Source organism: Microtus pennsylvanicus, chromosome 8, assembly GCF_037038515.1.
Source record: "Microtus pennsylvanicus isolate mMicPen1 chromosome 8, mMicPen1.hap1, whole genome shotgun sequence".
Lineage (NCBI taxonomy): Eukaryota > Metazoa > Chordata > Mammalia > Rodentia > Cricetidae > Microtus > Microtus pennsylvanicus.
Window position 1 is genome coordinate 26180673 of NC_134586.1, and position 16405 is coordinate 26197077.

Genomic DNA, 16405 nt, shown 5'->3' on the forward strand with positions numbered 1-16405 from the left:
ATTTCAAGGCACAGAGCCACTTCTTACCGTGGCTCCAACTGACACTCTGAGTCATCAGCCCTCCTAACAGCTGTGTGACAGCGTATTCCATCCAATTGCAGGTTCCCCTGGCACTGAGGCCCAGTTTGCTGGCTATGGCACTAGATGCTGATAGGGGGCAGGGAGCGTGAAGATGGATAGAGTTGGTGGTTGGGTGAAGGGATCCTGGCAGCCACGTTACTTTAGGTGGGGCAGGATGACACGAAGGGAGACCTGTCTTGATTCCCTGTGCCTTGTCCCTGCCTCTCATCAAACTCAGTGTCACTCAGGCTTCCCCGGCAGAAAAAGGTGACCCCATCCAAACATAAAATAGTTACCAAAGGATAGAAGGGGAGAGAGGTAGGATAGACAAACCAGGTCACCAGTACCCGTGAGGCCAGAGGGAACGGCCAGGTGTTCCACAGCCAGGATGTCGCCACGTTATCTCATTCAAAAATAACTAGAAGAGCCTGGCGGTGGTGGCGCACGCCTTTAATCCCAGCACTCGGGAGGCAGAGGCAGGTGGATCTCTGTGAGTTCGAGACCAGCCTGGTCTACAAGAGCTAGTTCCAGGACAGGCTCCAAAACCACAGAGAAACCCTGTCTCGAAAAACCAAAAAAAAAAAAAAACAAACTAGAAGAAAGGGGTCCAAAAGGCCCCAGTACACCAGTACACAGAAAAAATGTTGGAGAAGGTGGAAATTACATTTTGTTTATATGTATGGAGAGATCATACCATAAATAGGTGTAGTTGTTAATGGAGTATTGGTAAAGTTTTATTAGAGGGGAAAAGGAACTGGGGAAACAAGCCAAACATGAATTCAGGACAAAGGAAGAGAAGGCCTCCATCCAGAGGGTTTGTGTGGTACCCACAGGTGCCTAGAACCCGCCCCCCCACCAGCACTGCAGGAAGGCCAGGGTGGGGGCAGGGCAGGAGAGCAGGTGCCGCTGAGGCCCTGGGAACATCACGCTGAAGCCTGTCTGCATCCCTCGCACTCCGTGATTCAGACAGCTACAAATAGAGGATGCTGGCAGCTCCTTCGTGTCAGCTGAGCGTAGGATGTCCTGTTAGCAAGGCTGCTTTGGGGATGATGTATGGAGCTCCTGCAGGCGGTGACTGTTCCAAAACAGAGCCTCAGGTCAGGCCGGGACCTTTTTCCTATTTAGGATGCAACCAGATCCTGGGAGCTCTTTCCTTTTGGTATGCATGAGGCTGTAATTGGCCTCCTGGTGACCTGAGATCAGCCTGTCCCGACTTAGAGACGAATCAGCCTTGGAACTGGTTCCAGGTCTTTCATTACACTTTTAGCTGGAAAGTCCCTGCATGGTGGCCACTCTTAAGAAGATGTGATGTCAAGGGCAGGTGGTCAAGCTCTCCTGACGAGGACAAGCCATGGCTTACCTTCTCAGACCAACTCCTGCCAGCCTTACGTTTGTTTGCTTGTTTAGACAGTCTCCATGTGTTACACTGGCACTCCGGGCCCACACAATCCTACTGCCTTGGCCTAAGTGACTGGCAAGCTTGGAGGCATTTTCAGTGCCAAGGTTGAGACTGCACTGGTGCTGGCAATTCTCACTCCTTGCCTCTCACAGCTCCTTCTCCCAGGAACTCATCTGTGCTCATGGGAGGGGATGCGCTAGGGTCGTGACGGTGTCGCCATCACCACAAAGGCCTCCACGGCTCCACTTTTTCGTTTCTTGCATCCGTCTTCACCGTCCGTCTGTCCGGTAGCTCCTTGGTCAGTACGAAGAATCAAGGATGCTCATCTCCTTGGTTCATCCCACTGTGTGTGCTGAAGCTCATTAAGGTTGTAGGCTGGATGTGTGCACCCCCCACTTTGGCATTCTGAGAGGGTTGGGTACCTACCAATATACTCAGAATGTCATCTTCCCTTTGGGAAAACTGAGCCTCCGGGAGACCCAGAACTGGGGATTCCCTGCCTAAGTAGTCCCTTGTCACGAAAAGCTCTGGTGAGCTAGAACTCAGTGAGTGGCACTAGGCAGAGGTGGCACTGCTCTTATTGTTGCTGGATGGGTGGATGGGTTGGTTGGTTGATTTTGAGGCAGGGTCTCTGGCCCAGGCCAGCCTGAGCTCCCTGTGCAGCCAAGAATTACTGTGAATTTCTGGTCTGCTAGCACACTTGGTTTTTGTGGTGCTTGGGATTGAGCCCTGGGGCCTCATGAATGCTCAGCCAGCTGTCTTCCAGCTGTGCTGCGGTCCCAACCCTTTACGCCCCTCCAGCCTACTTTGATTTTAGTTTGTTTGTTTACTTGCTTGCTTTGTTTTGTTTGCAGCAGGGTCTCACAATGTAGCCCAGGCAGGCCACGAATTCACAGGGCTCTGCCTGCCTCTGCTTCCCAAGTGCCGGGATTAAAGACTTGCGCTATAATACCAAGCTCCACCTTTATTTTCGTTTGCTGGCTTGGCTCTTGAGACAGGGTCTTGCTATGTTGCCCAAGGTCGTCTCAGTGCTCCTGCCTCAGCCTCCTGAGGACTGGGAGTATAATGACAAGCCACAAAGTCAGGCCTTCAGCCTGATTTTTGCAAACTCTCCAGCAAAATACTTAAAGTTAGCAGAGCATTCTTCCTGCCGCCCCTGAAGTGTGAGTGGCCTGGGCGGGTCTGACTCCATCTACCCCTTCTTGTTGTGTTTAGCCATCCTCCTCCTAGAGTCTCAGGCTCGGGCTTGGACTGCCAAGTTCTGATGCATGAGGATCCGTCAGTCTGCAGTTTGGAGAATCTCAAGAGAAGTAACACCAGGCAGAGGGCAGAATGCCTGCCATGCCAGGCTCCAGCTTCTCTGTTGTAAGGCATTGTCTCATGTAGAGAACCACAGGGGAACAGTACGGTGAAGCCTCGAAAGGGAGAGAGGATTCGGACTCTGCGAGTGTCTTCTCCTTGTGTTCTAAGTCCAGGGACAGCATGGTGGTCACTTGAGTTGTCACTGCCCTCCTGAAGTTCAGTTCTCATTTCATCCAGGATGTGTGACCCCAGGCACCTAGGTGTCGGCAGACCTCAGACACCTGGTTTATGAATTGTAATGCCCGTCCCGCAGTGGGTTTCCTAAAGCTGCTTGGCTCTAACAGTCCTTCAGCAGACCTTCCCTGAATACCCAGGACACGACACTGCTTCCTTAGGTCTCTCATGGCGGCACGAGCATGCGTCTCTCATAATACCTGATAACTTACGCCTGACATACTGTCCACAAGTCTATGTAAGAGTGGGAAGGGTTTTCATCCACCATCTTTCCCAAGGTTCTAACAGAGTTCCCAGCACACTGCGAACCCAACTTTGCTTCCGTGGTGTATTTCCGATTGGGCGTCTGCTCATTCCACCTTGACCTTGCTTGGGTTAGAACTGCTGACCGTCAGTTGTTTGCCCCAAAGTGATTGTTTCTCTTCTCATCTAGGAGAAGCACTGGCAGTGCTCAGTGTTAGTTCTGGGGAAGCTACTACTTGGGGAAGTGGGCTTGCTTCGTGTTTGTTCCTCTGTTTCCCGTGTAAGAGCAACTGTCAGGCTCATGCTGAGAAAGACTCCCACTGTGTGTGGTCCGAGAGTCCTGTGGAGCTCGTGAGCATTGATGAAGAAGGACGGATGAAGCAGTGGCCGGGAGCCTGTGCCCTCTTGAGGCCTGGGCAGCCACTTTCCTTTGGAGAATGAGGAGGTTCTACTTGCTTGGCTGCCTGGCCATCTCTTGTAGACTGTGCTCTTAGCTCCCAGACGCGCTCATGCAGCCATGTGTGTAACTTGTACTTTCAAGGCTGTGAAACATGGAGCAGGGTATTTAAAACGATGCATCTGAGGGTGAGAGGATGTAGAGAGGTAAACCCAGGATGCGCGGTCAGAGCCCATCCGCATCAACAGACTGAGCATCACCTTGGAAGCTGCTGCTGTCGAAGAGCCTGGAGCTTGCGGCAGGTGCGCTGACCAAATCCTGTACTGCCTGTGTTCATAGAAAACCTCCCGTGCTGTGGCAAGGGTTGAAAACTCTTACAGGCTGGGGCTGTAGGTCCGTTCTTGCCCATCATGCATGAGGCCCTGCATTCATTCACCCAGTATTGAGCCAGGTATGGTGGCAAACGCCTCTAATCCCAGCACTTGGGAGGCAGGAGAATCGTCCTTGACTATAGTGAATTTGAGGCCAGCCTGGGCTCGAGACCTTGTTTGTCTCAACAACAAAAAGCTGTACACAGCAGAAGTGCCAGCCCTCAAAGGATTTCCTGTACAACTAGTCAGGATACCAGAACTGCTAAACTCTTTCAGGTCTGCCTGAGAAGACACCTGCCTCCCAAGTTGGGTTGGTGTGGCATTGCATGCAAAACTCCAGTGTTATCTGTTGGTGCTTAGAATGCGGTGGCAGCCAGGGACCTCCCCTAGTCAGAACCTGTGGCTCATTCCTGACCCTCTCTGTCTTTTCTTTTTAAAAGCAAAAACCAACTTCACTTATTGTTGTTGTGTGTGTGTGTACGATGTAAGGTTCCTGCCACAGTGCACATACCGAGGTCAAAGGACAACTTTGTGGAATTGGTCTTCTCCTTCCACCTCTGCACGTATTCTGGGGTTAAACTCAGGTCATCAGGAGGCTGTGAAAACTGCTTTGCCTGCTTTGCTGGCCTGCGCCTATCTCTTCTCTGTCGCTTTGTATCTCAAAGCCCAAGTGTGTGTGCAATGAGCCCAGGGCTGCCACTTCTTCCTGTGTTGGGTGACTGAGTTTACAGTCCAGAGTAAATGGACATCAACTCCTGTGTGTGAGTACGCACCGCAGGGATGCGTGAACGCTACTGGACATTGGGTATGCGGCTTCACTTGTATTTGCTGAGTTCTGCTTTGTGGGTGAAGAAGATAACCGATAGATAGGCCGGGGATCCAGAGTTGGCACCGTCACACCCATACCAGTCCTGGGAGGCAGGCATCATCCTGCCCACAGGCCAGGGTATGACTTCAGGAAGACTGTAGTTTTCCTAAGATCTGTCCACCATGTTCACCACTCTCGAAGTGGTGGAACCTGAGAGGGTGGAGCCTAACAATGAGGCAGACTAAAGTCTCGTGTAATAGACAACTTTATTCAGAACACCGTTTGCATGAGGAAGTTCTCATGAGCTCAGGCTGTATACATGCAATCACAAGGACAAGAAAAACATGTTTTTCCATAGACGCATATAAAGAAATAACAATGGCCAGCTGTAATGAATAATCGGGAGTAAACTCCCCCCCCATCAGCCACACTTGGGAGGAGCACGAAAACACATTCTAAGCACAGTTCCTTGCCTTGAAGAAACAGGTCTCAGAGCCTTGTGTTGTCTAGCTGGCATTTTCTCACAAGCATTCAAAATTTTCCTCACACGACTCCAGTCTTGGACCGTGTTCCAATGCTGCCAGGAACTGGTGGAGTCGGGGTCAGAGCTGCGTTTACCCGAGTGTACCTGTGTGGTGTCAAGACACAGCAGGCACACTACAGAGTACATGAGGGGCTCTGACCAGAACCGGGATGCTAAAGAGTGTCAGAGAGGAACAGTGCTGGTGAGGAATGACACAGAGCACCTCCTGTGGTTTGAAGGAGACGGAAGAGACATGGGTGCTTTGTATGTGATGTTTTAAGTTTTAGAAACACAGCGAATCTATAGTATTGTTCAAAAGCAAGATATGCTATAGGAATGGTAGAAATCAAAAAAAACCTCCCAGTGACCCCCGTCATTCTAACAGACGAGCGAAGGTCATTGACGGATGCTCAGATCCCTAAGTGAGAGAATGACGAGGCAGAGCACTGTGTGATTTCTAAGTCTCTCCTCATCACTGTTTACAGGAAACGTGTGCTTGTGTGCCCTCGTGGGGAATGGGTGCACCTGCCCCCCACTGCCAAACCTGACTCCGTTCTCCACTGAGCATCTCTGCAGAGGGCTCAGTGCCACCTCTGTGGCTTGCTTTGATCTACCAAGTATTTCTCAGATGCATGGCGACAGGACAAGGCAGATGCTATGCAATCTGCAGGCCTGCAAGACGCCTTTGCAGGGTGCTGCCAGCCCATCTTGGTGCCAGCCACCAGAAGGACGACACCCTCTCTGTGACTCTCTTAGTCCCTGGTGATGAGAGACCCACCTGAAGGCCCTGCACAGACCCTCCCTGCCCAACCCCGTTACCATCACCTGTTAGATGGTATCTTTCCATCTTGGTTTGACCGGGAGCAGATGAAGCTGTGTGGTCTCTGTGTCTCCTACTTAGGGAAGCATTGCCACGCCTACCATCATCATTTCCTGCCTCCAACCAATCCACAACCCTTCCAGCTTTCAGTCGCCCATGTTCTGACTTCCAGGAAGATTGTGTATCTTTTCCCGAGAAATGAGTTATGAGTGTCCCAGTGGTCAACAGTCCCTCTCTTCCAGCACCAGCTCCCGTCATCCACTGCTGGAGTTTCGCTCTGCCCTTCCTTCTCAGAGCTTGCATGTTTGCTTTCCCCACAGGTTCCAGCATGAATGGCCTGGAGGAGCCCAGCATCGCCAAGAGGCTGAGGGGCACCCCTGAGAGGATCGAGCTGGAGAACTACCGTCGGTCTGTGAGGCAGGTGGAGGAGCTGGAGGAGGTGCCTGAGGAGACGCAGGCAGAGCATAACCTGAGCAGCGTGTTAGACAAGGGCACTGAAGAGGATGTGGCCAGCAGGTTAGTGTCTGGCTGCTGGGTCCCCGGATTCAGCTGACAGCAAAAGAACTTGATGAGCAAAAGAATTTGAACCCGTTTAATTGGGTTGCTATCTTGGTTCTTCTCCTTCTCAGCTGTGAAGCAGGCAAGTCCCTCAGTTTCCTCATCTATAACATAACACGACTAGTGTCTTCCTCAAATCAGTGTGAAAGTTAAGGACAGATGGGAATACCGTGTTTAAAACAGTCCTTAGCATGTTTAAACGTTTGTAGTTTCCTCTGTGTGCTCCTGACCGTGTATGTGTTCATGAGAATCCTAGGAATAGGTATGGGCCGTGTGTTTTGTCCTCTTGTAGGGGAGGAACTGGTGGTAACTAGCACAGGACCTGAAATTCCAACTCAGACTTCTAGGTCCAGGCCCTGGGTCCTTACTGCCTGCTCTCCACCACCTCTAAAGAATACTCAGATGTTGGAGAGATGACTACATGGTTAAGAGCACTTGTTGCTCTTGCAGAGGACCCAAGTTCGATTCCCAGCACCCACATGGTGACTCGCAGCCTTCTGTAATTCCAGCTCCAGGAGATCTGATGTCCTCTTCTGATCTCTGAAGTCACCAGGCATGCATGTAGTGCACAGACATACAAAATGCTCATAAACATAAGAAACTGATAAATCTAAAAAAAAATTTTTGAAAAAAAAAACAAAAAATGAAGTCAGCTGTTGTAAGAGGGCACTTATTTGTTCCCAGCTGCTCAGTCCCTAAATAATCACATAGAAACCATATTAATTAATTGACCAATCACTATAGCATATTCCTAGCAAGCTCTTACATATTAAATTAACCCATTTCTATTATTTTATATTTTACCATGAGGCTTGTACCCTACCAGCAAGGTTCCAGCTGGCGGCTTTTGTCTTTCTCCTCTGGCAGCTCCATGGTGTCTCTCAACTCTGCCTTCCTTCTCCCAGCATTCAGTTTAGTTTTCCCCGCCTGGCTCTACTCCTTTACCCTATCATAAGCCAAGACAGTTTCTTTATTAACCAATGGTATTCACAGCATACAGAGGGGAATCCCGCATCAGTCAGGCAGTGCACCCCTGGAACAAACAAGTAACTCCTGCAAATGGGACAGAGTTTCAGAGGACTCCCCAAAGTTGACGGCACCAGCAGAGGAGCAAGAGGAAAAGCAGGCTATGAATAAACAGGAGCCTCCTCTGCCCCTTTTCCAACAGAGGCAGCAAGGAATGCCAGCCCTGACTGACACGCATGTGCGATTTCCAGGGCTGAATGTAGAGAACAGTGTGTGCCTTTTTAAGTCCCTGCATATCAACAGAGTATTGTCAGAGCAGACTGGAGTCACTGACTAGCAGCTTAACCTGAGAGCCAAAGCCATTTGATTCTGTTTCCTTCCTATCACAATAGGAAGGAGCTGAGGAAGTAGTTCGGTTGGTGGAGTGCGTGCCTAACATATGCAGAGCCCTGAATGTAATCTCCAGCACTGCATATGGTTTTGTGCTCCCATAATCCCGGTACTTGGGCGGTAGAGGCAGAAGGATGGAAAAGTTCAAGGTCATCCTTGCTCCATAAATATGTGAAGTCAGCCTGCACTACATGAGGCCCCAAAAAATGAAAGAGAAAGGAGGGAGAGAGGGGACCCTAGGGAGCTTGACATCCAACTCCATGATATCCTTCTCAGAGCCGTGTGTCTGAACCAAATTCTTGGGACTACCACCCCGACAGCTGCTGGTACTGAATCACTGTCAAGTTCCGGGAGAAGGGTGGGTTCACGTGACTGAGGCAGTGCATGGGGGGGGGGTGCCCGAAAATGAAGGAATCAGACAAGTGAAGTGCCCTGTGCTTCAGGGATTGAACCCACAGCTCACGCATGCTAGGCAAGAGCTCTACTGAATTATACATCCAGTCCTCTTTTTTTAAATCTTATTTTGAGATGGGGTCTCACTCAGGTGCCTAGGCTGGCCTGGAACCTGTTACATCCCTACTTCAGCCTCCCACCCATGTTCCAGGCCCAGCTGAGGAGATGATGATTAGTCGTCCTGGTCCCCATCTCTCTTAGGAGACTTTATCCCTTCGTTAGAAGGAAGAAAGTTATTTTTGCTACTGTATGGATCCTCCTCACCTAAAATGTGACCATTACTGTAGTCTAATGACGTACACACTGCTGTGAGATCCTGCCCTCAGGCCTCAATAGCTTAGGACCTGAGGTTCAGACGCCGGGGTCAACTGGAGGATCTAAAGTGAGCCTTGAGGCTGAGGGTGTAGCTTACCAGACATACATGAGGGCCTGGATTTACGCCTTGACTCTGGTGTGATGTAAGAGCTGGGCAGCCCTCACATTGGCCCTAAGGTTTTGTGATAGAGGTAGCGGGAAAGAAGCTTCTTCTGGCTCCTGCGGGTTCTCTCTGTCCTCCCTGCAAGGGAGGCTGCTTTACCGGAGCAAACAGAAATGCCTCAGCAAATGCTTATGCCTCTTGCTGGGAGAGGAAAGTGGGGGCTGACCTTTCCGCTCCCGTTGTCACACGCTTGCAACCCCTAAGCTGTCATAAAACTAGCTAGAGTAGCACTAATAGCCATTGTGGGGCGCCATTGTCATCACCACAGAGATATATTCATCACCCGAATTATGCCCAGTACAGCCATCCTAATAACACGACACGGGTGAGGTCAGGCTACACTCAGGTCCCTCCTGGTCTGTCCAGACAAGCCACTGGGCGCACTGAGCCATGCTGGAGGGATGGAAAGTTTAAGATGACTAGTTTAAGGACACGGAAAGTCCCCGTGTCCTTCAGATTGAGCAGCAGTGAGCGTCACTCATAGCACACGTCATTAACAGGAGAATGAACTGGTGGAAACACATTAAGTGGAGACGCCTGGGGCAGTAAACATGGTGGGAAATGCTCAGAACTCGGGGGCCACTGTTGCCGTCCTTTCTGTTTCCTCTTCTCCTGTGGTTTGTTCATTTGTTTGTTTGTTTGAGTCATGGTCTTACTCTATAGCCCCGCCAGCCTGGAACTTGTGGAAACCAGGCTGGCCTCGAACATGCAGTGAACCTCATCTCTACCTCCCAGGTTCTGGCATTACAGGCAGGCACCACATCTGGCCAGATGTTTACACTTTAAACCACCTCCTCCCAGATCTCTGCCACACCACACACACACCCCAACACACACCTTCTGATATATATGCGTGGGCTTTCCTGGGTCGCCTGTGCCATCCCCAGTACTCAGAGAGTATGGTGCAGGGAGACTCAGTCTACCTTAGCTGAGCGAGTGTGCCCATTGGCTGAGGCAGAGCGTGTCTCAGAATGGTCTTTCAGCAGTATATGGCTGTACAGACCTCTAACTCCATCCCTCAAGAGGACTGAGGATTCAGGCCAGCCTGGGCTACATAATGGGGCCCTGTCTTGGGGGTGGGGGGAATTCATGAACGAATGAGTGATTGGTTGTGGAGGTGAACAAGCAGTGTCAGAATGGTGTTCGTCTAAGACCCCTGGCCTTCACCACGTACCTGTGAGGCCAGCATCACGTGGTCTACCAGCTGAGCACCACAGCTTCATAAAGCCCAGCTACTTGAGAGAGATGCAGAACTTTCTGGAAGCTGTCATGCTCTTGGCAGGGCCCTCTTACAATGGGAGGAGGGGCCATTAATGACTGACTTGGTGGGACAGAGGCAGAGTGAAGGGTTGTACCCAGCCTGTGACAGAGATGTCATTGTGTCCCTGTGAGACGTTAGCTGCAGACAAGAGGGGATGTATCCTCATTTCTGACCCAGCTCACAAGTACAGTTTTCCAGAAGTGCCATGGCGCTCAGCTGCTTGAGAGGCACGCAGAACTTTCTGGAAGCTGTCATGCTCATGACTAGGGCCTGTTATAGTGGGGGAAAGATGCTGATGTTTAGGCTCCGCCATGGAAAGACTTTCTCATGGGAGAGTCCAGGAAACTACCAGACTCAGAACTCCCATTGTCCTGCTCCCGTGGAGTGGGGCCAGCATTCCTGTCCTGGTTTCCATGTGTGATATCACGTTCGCTCAGACCTGGACCTTGGAGTTTTTACTGGAACTCCATTATGTACATAGTAATTTTTGATAGTCCATGCAGTTAATCTAGTCTTCAGGGCAACCTAAAGCTCCTCTTTCCCCTGTAATAAAAAGTGTGGCCAGAGGTCACCCTAGATCCCCCCCAACATCAGACAGAGCTCTCGAAATAAGCGCCATTGCCTGCATTTCAGTGTGTGCTTTGACTCACGTGTATGAAGGGGCTGTGGGGAGCTAAACCACCTTCCTAGGAAGCTGAGCAGCCCCCCACTCCTCATGCCTGTGGAGCTTGGGCCCAGAACTCAGCCCTGTGCTTTGTCCTAAAGACAGATTTTTTTTTTCCCTCTGGCGTGGTCCAATGCCTACTTCTGACAGAGGACCAAGTGTCCCAACTCAGAAACCGATCAGAAACTTCTCCAGCAAAGCCACGTGCTACTGCATCCTGCATGTCGTACTGCCTACCTTGGCAGGGCCCAAAGGAGAGCAGAGGTCAGGGTTTGTCCTGGCAGAGTTTGAACATAGTACCACTCTCATCCCGGGCTGCGCTGGCCTTGTGCTGTGAAGGGGACAGATGAGAAGACTAAGGGTGACCCCAGAAGGCGGGGCCTTTTATAGGGTCCCTGCTGAGCCTGTGCTGGGTCCTTTACTGCACTCCACTTCACAGTGAACACAGAGAGTGGATCCTCAGCGCCCCCCAACACACACACTGACTTCCGCCTGCCAGTTCAGCCTCTTGGGGCTTCTTCCCCATCTCCACCCACCTTTCACTCTAATCTTCCAACCAATCTGCGTAGTCTAATTGAGTTCCTCCAGCCGAACAATGGCAAGCAAGGATCTTCTCCCCGTTTTTTGTTGTTGTTGTTGTTGTTTTTTGATGTGCCTGAGTAGCCGCCGTGCCCCACAGGCCATGTTTCCCCTTGGGTGGGTCTGCATCTGTGTTGTACATATGTGTCTGTCGTCCTGCCCCTGATAGTGCATTCCTTGCTGTCCCTTCCCTGGCTGGGGCAGGGTACCAAGTCTGGCCTGCTTCCTGCCCTTGCCTTGTTGGGAACTGCTACCGTGATGGTGGCTTTGGGCCTTCCTTCTCCACGATGCTGTCATTCCTTCACTTGGGCTGTGGTTTCTTCCTCTCAGCAGTTCCGAGTCAGAGATGGAGGAGGAGGAAGACGAGGATGACGAAGACGACCAGCTTCCCACCTCTGACCTGGGCGGGGTTCCCTGGAAGGAGGCAGTAAGGATTCATGCCCTTCTGAAGGGGAGGAGTGAAGAGGAGCTGGAGGCCTCCAAGAACTACGAGCCTGAGGAAGAGGAGGAGGAGGAAGAGGAAGAAGAATATGATGAAGAGGAAGAGGAGGAGTCAAGTGAAGGTCAGGAACGCCTCCTCTAGTCCTGACCCCATCCCACCTCCCACCCCTTCTCCTGTGTTTCTGGTGTGAGTCTAAGAGGTGTCATGGATGCCGCCCCAGGACCTGGGGTTTTCTGGCCCTCACTCTTTCCAGACCTTGGGTAGGGTGCAATGTCTGGCAAACTGAGAAATCTGTCCCTTGTCTACATTCGTATTTTTAGTTGGAAGTGGAAGGCAGGCAGGCTCATCTGAGGACTGTGTCCAAGTTAGATTGCTTCCATTTTTCACTTTTTGTCTCTCTTATCCCCCTTCTGTTCCATGTAGAGAACTTTATTTGAGTAAGACAAAGACTCCTGTGAAGAGTCGCCCAGGGTGCTGGATAGTGGCTGCTGCTGTCTTAGGTGCTCACTAGACCCGCCCCAGCCACATAGTCAGTAACCTTTGGGGCCTGAAGCATGTGTTCAGGTTTTGAGTCTCCAGCCATTCCAGTTGCTTCTAAGGCTCCTCTTGCATTGGACTTGAGATGTTTCTGTTCATCCCCTGTCTGGCTGTGACCTCAAGACATAAGGGACTTGGCTGTGTTGATACCGTCTCTCTTTCCCTGGCTGCAGAAGGCCTGTGGATGGTTAGGAAGGAACCAGGACTGGTGGACTCCCCAAGGAGAGCCATGCTCACTTCCCTGGGGACACAGAGCCAAAGGGAGGGACAAGCACGTGTTCTTCCAGCCATGCTTCCGAGTTATTCCTGACAGAGAATTAATCAGCTCTCGGTGGCCCTGCTTGTCCTAGGATTCTGCGCTCCCTGCCCAGGACCATCCTGGTGGGCTCAGAATCAGTACACTTGGTGATGCTCAGGCATCTTCCCTAGAAAGAATCATCTCTCTTCCTCCCGCACCTACTCCTCTGAAGGCCAGAGTGGAATCTAGGCAGGCTCACTCAATTTCATGAGACATGAAGGAGGAATGTGCCAGAAAGAGACTGGACTAGCCAGAGCATGGAAGTTCTGTGCCGTCATGTCTGCCTCACCATGCCGACCCAGAGTTTCCGTGAGCTCATGCTCATCAGAGTGAGCGCATCCCCTTCACAGCTGCCACAGGGAAAGACACTCCGTTTGAATCACTTGAGATGCTATTATCTGTATGTGACGATGACTACCTAGCAGCTTTTAGCCCCCACACCACTCTGGGAAAGTTGGCCCGCCTTTCTTTTGTGAAGACTTTACTTTCCAGGCTGGGAAGTTCACAGTTTGTTCAGCCCAGCCCTTGGATGTTCCTTTGTCCCCGGCTTGCCTTGCCTCTTTGGGGCAGCACACCTGGATGCCTGTGTGGTCAGGGGGCAGGACACTCTCGCAAGCAGCTAGGATAGATAACTCTGCTCTCTGTTCTCTTTCCTCCCTCCATTCCCTCCTCCACTTGTCCCCCTGTGGGATTCTTGGTGCTGTCTGTGGGTGTCTGGCTCCCCCTGCTGTAGAAGGGGAGTATTGCCCCTGGGACAGAGAACTCCTGCAAGGCCAGTGGCTCCAGCATCTCTCAAAGGAAGAAGAAAGGGGTACACGTGAAGGTACCCGCTTTGCCCCCTGCCCATCTCTACCCCAGCTCCCGTGCAGCCATCTAAAATGTGCCTCCAAGAGCAGGTCCCACATGGAAAGGTCATTTTAGAAAGCTGCTCGCAGAGGCTTTGAGCATACCCAGCTGGGCACCTTTGCTGACGCAGCCTCCACAGGATAGCACGTGAATCAACAGATTCCCAGCAACAGTGTTTATGGAATGGGGCCCCACCAGCAATCCCTGGAGCTTTTGCTCTGAGTTCCCATTATCCGTAAAACCTTGTTGCCCAACCATTGCTCTTCAGTCTCACCCCAGGATCTCCGCGCTACTGATGCCTCCCCACCCCACCACACACAACACACAAAACACACACAACACAGGGCCGCATATGCTGGCAGAAGGCAGAACCGTGCTCAGAGAAAAGGCGTAACTCTTCCCTGTTGCTTAGAAGCCAAAGAAAGGACCAAACTTTTTCTCTGTGTCTCACCCTCCCTGGTCCTGACACAACCGAGCTGTTGGTGAATTTGGCGTGATTCAGCCCTTGCCAGCACCATCTGGGCAGACTGTCGTTGGGGTGGGCTGAGTCTCTAGAGACCAGTAAGAGTCTGCGGGGCCACTCTACCGTACACTGTAACATCCACATGGGAGACTTCGCTCAGGCCTTGCGCCGTGTCACACCTTCACGACTTCATTACAGAGCTGTCCCGGTGGTGACAGGCGGTATCCAATTAGGGGTGTCAGGGTGGGGGAGCATATACTCACAGGTGGAAACTGGCTTCTGGCAGAAGCCCCAGCATCCTTCAGATTAGTGGCACCTGCTCTTACTGCCTGACTAGCTTGTCCTCCCCTCCTCGGCGCCCACCCCCGCGCTCCTTAGTTACTGGCTGTCCCTTTATCTTAACCCTGCAGTGTGGCATGATCCAAACACTAATGAGAGGTCCTGCGGGGCTGGGGCTGCATGTGCACTCTACGGGCACTGCCAGTAAGAGGGTATACAGGAGCCCTGGCGAGTGAGGAGTGAGCGGAGAGGCAGATCTGTGCCCAGAGGGGCCAGAAGGGCTTCGGGTGGAGTTTGTAAGAAAGGAGGGGCTTCCCCCACAGTAGGGCGGGGTAGTGGCCTCACTCCTGCCCGAATGCTGGAGTTCAGAACTTCACAGGACAGATCTCTGCTTCATCCCTAGCTGCTGTCCCCACCCTCAAATGCTGACTGCCTGCCCCCTGTCAGTGCCCCCGCCACAGCGCCAGCACATGGCCATGTGGTCTCTGGCCAGAGGGCGTGTCCTCTCGGGTATCTGCTTTGCTACAGAGGGTGAGAACTAAAGTCCCAGCAGAGCACATGTCTGTCCCGGTGAGTTGGCTGGCTCCTGGCAGAGTGGCGCCGTCCTCAGCCACCTGGGATAGACAGACGCTCACGCTGTGCCAGCTAAATGCCAGGTCCTTGGGCCCCTGCAGTGATGGTTCTACACAGTGAGGGTCATCTGTCCTGTCCCATCCTGGGCATTGTGGGCCTCGGATTCGTTTTATTATGGAAAGGAAAAATTCCTTCTGCATTTGGAGATGGAGTGTGTGGATCCTCACTAAACTCAGAAGTGATGTGAAACTCAAAATGACTAAATGAAAAATGAAACCAATGACTAGAAAGTGTGAGCGTGTGCCCCTGTGTGTGTGCACGCACGTGCTCGTGTGTGTGTGTGTGTGTTTGTGCACAGGCATTCTTGATTTTTACCTCTTTCTGACTCAAACTAGTCCCGGCAAACACTGTAATTCTTTGTTTCCTTCCTGTGGTGTCTCGTCCTCTCCCTCCTGTCCCTGTCGCCTTTCCCTTCTGTCCTCCCTGTGCCCTCTTTCCTGGGGACCTGGCGCCCTAGCCGGGAGCAGCAGGCTGCAGCAGATCCTAACCGCAGCAGATCCCTTGGCGATCCAGGCCGATGTGCACTGGACACACATCCGTGAGAGGGAGGCGGAGGAGAGGATGCTCCCGACCTCCGAGTCCTCCACTTCTAGAGGTAACTGCTTTGAGCCCATAGCCCAGTGTGCATCCTAAGCACCCATTCCCAGACCCTCCCGCAGCTGCAGAGGCCCCGTCTGCTGGGGGACCCCTGTCCTTGACTCTTCATTCAACGATATGTAAAGTTCTCTGTGCGTTAGGAGGTAGCCAACTCTGTCTCTGCTCATGCAGAGTAGGAATGTGGGCCTGGCTCAGAAGACCCTAGAACTTTCCGTCTCCTGCGTCTCTCAGCAGGGCTAGTGTGTCGGCAGAGTGCATGGCAGGACCGGAGGAGGGAGCCTATTTAGAAGTGAAAGTAAGGAGAGGGGCACCCAGGGGCCTCTGGTGTCCCGGTGTCATTGTCAACTCCAGGTTTGACGTGACACGGTCTGCTTCCCACTAAGGTGAAAATGTATTTTATTATGGCTTCTTCCTTGTTTGATGTACCCCTGGCTGGCCTGGAACTTGCTGTGTAAACCAGGCTGGCTTTAGATTCACAAGGATCCACCCTTTTCTGCCTTCTAAGTAGTGGGATTAAAGCTGTGCGCCACCACGCTCCCCCCCCCCACCCCCTTCTTTCTGTCTTTTTTCCTTTTCTTATTTTTTTTTAAGACAGTCTCACTAAGCTAGCCAGACTGGCCTTGAATTCAAGATCCTCCTGCCTCAGCCTCCAGAACTGGTACCACCATGTCCATCTTTTGGCTTCTTCTAAGGAATAGCAGTAAAAAAGAAAGCAGACCCCATCTAGATGTGCCGTGGCTATATGTCATTCTCTTTGACTGTCTGTCTTCCATGTAGGGACCCTTGGCGGCGGCGCCAGGTGGT

General features: G+C 51.9%; 1 protein-coding gene across 22 annotated transcripts in view; it reads left to right on the forward strand.

The window, feature by feature from the left end:
* Positions 1-16405, forward strand: part of Mical3 (microtubule associated monooxygenase, calponin and LIM domain containing 3) — a 202958-nt gene that overhangs the window by 150518 nt on the left and 36035 nt on the right. For 13 of the 22 annotated variants that reach the window (XM_075982893.1, XM_075982890.1, XM_075982896.1 and 10 more), the window contains 4 exons: positions 6478-6673; positions 11837-12069; positions 13517-13606; positions 15462-15599. In XM_075982893.1, the coding sequence (XP_075839008.1) occupies positions 6478-6673; positions 11837-12069; positions 13517-13606; positions 15462-15599 (657 nt within the window). The remainder of the gene's footprint in view (positions 1-6477; positions 6674-11836; positions 12070-13516; positions 13607-15461; positions 15600-16405) is intronic. The other 9 variants (XM_075982900.1, XM_075982912.1, XM_075982913.1 and 6 more) reach the window with 3 other exon arrangements.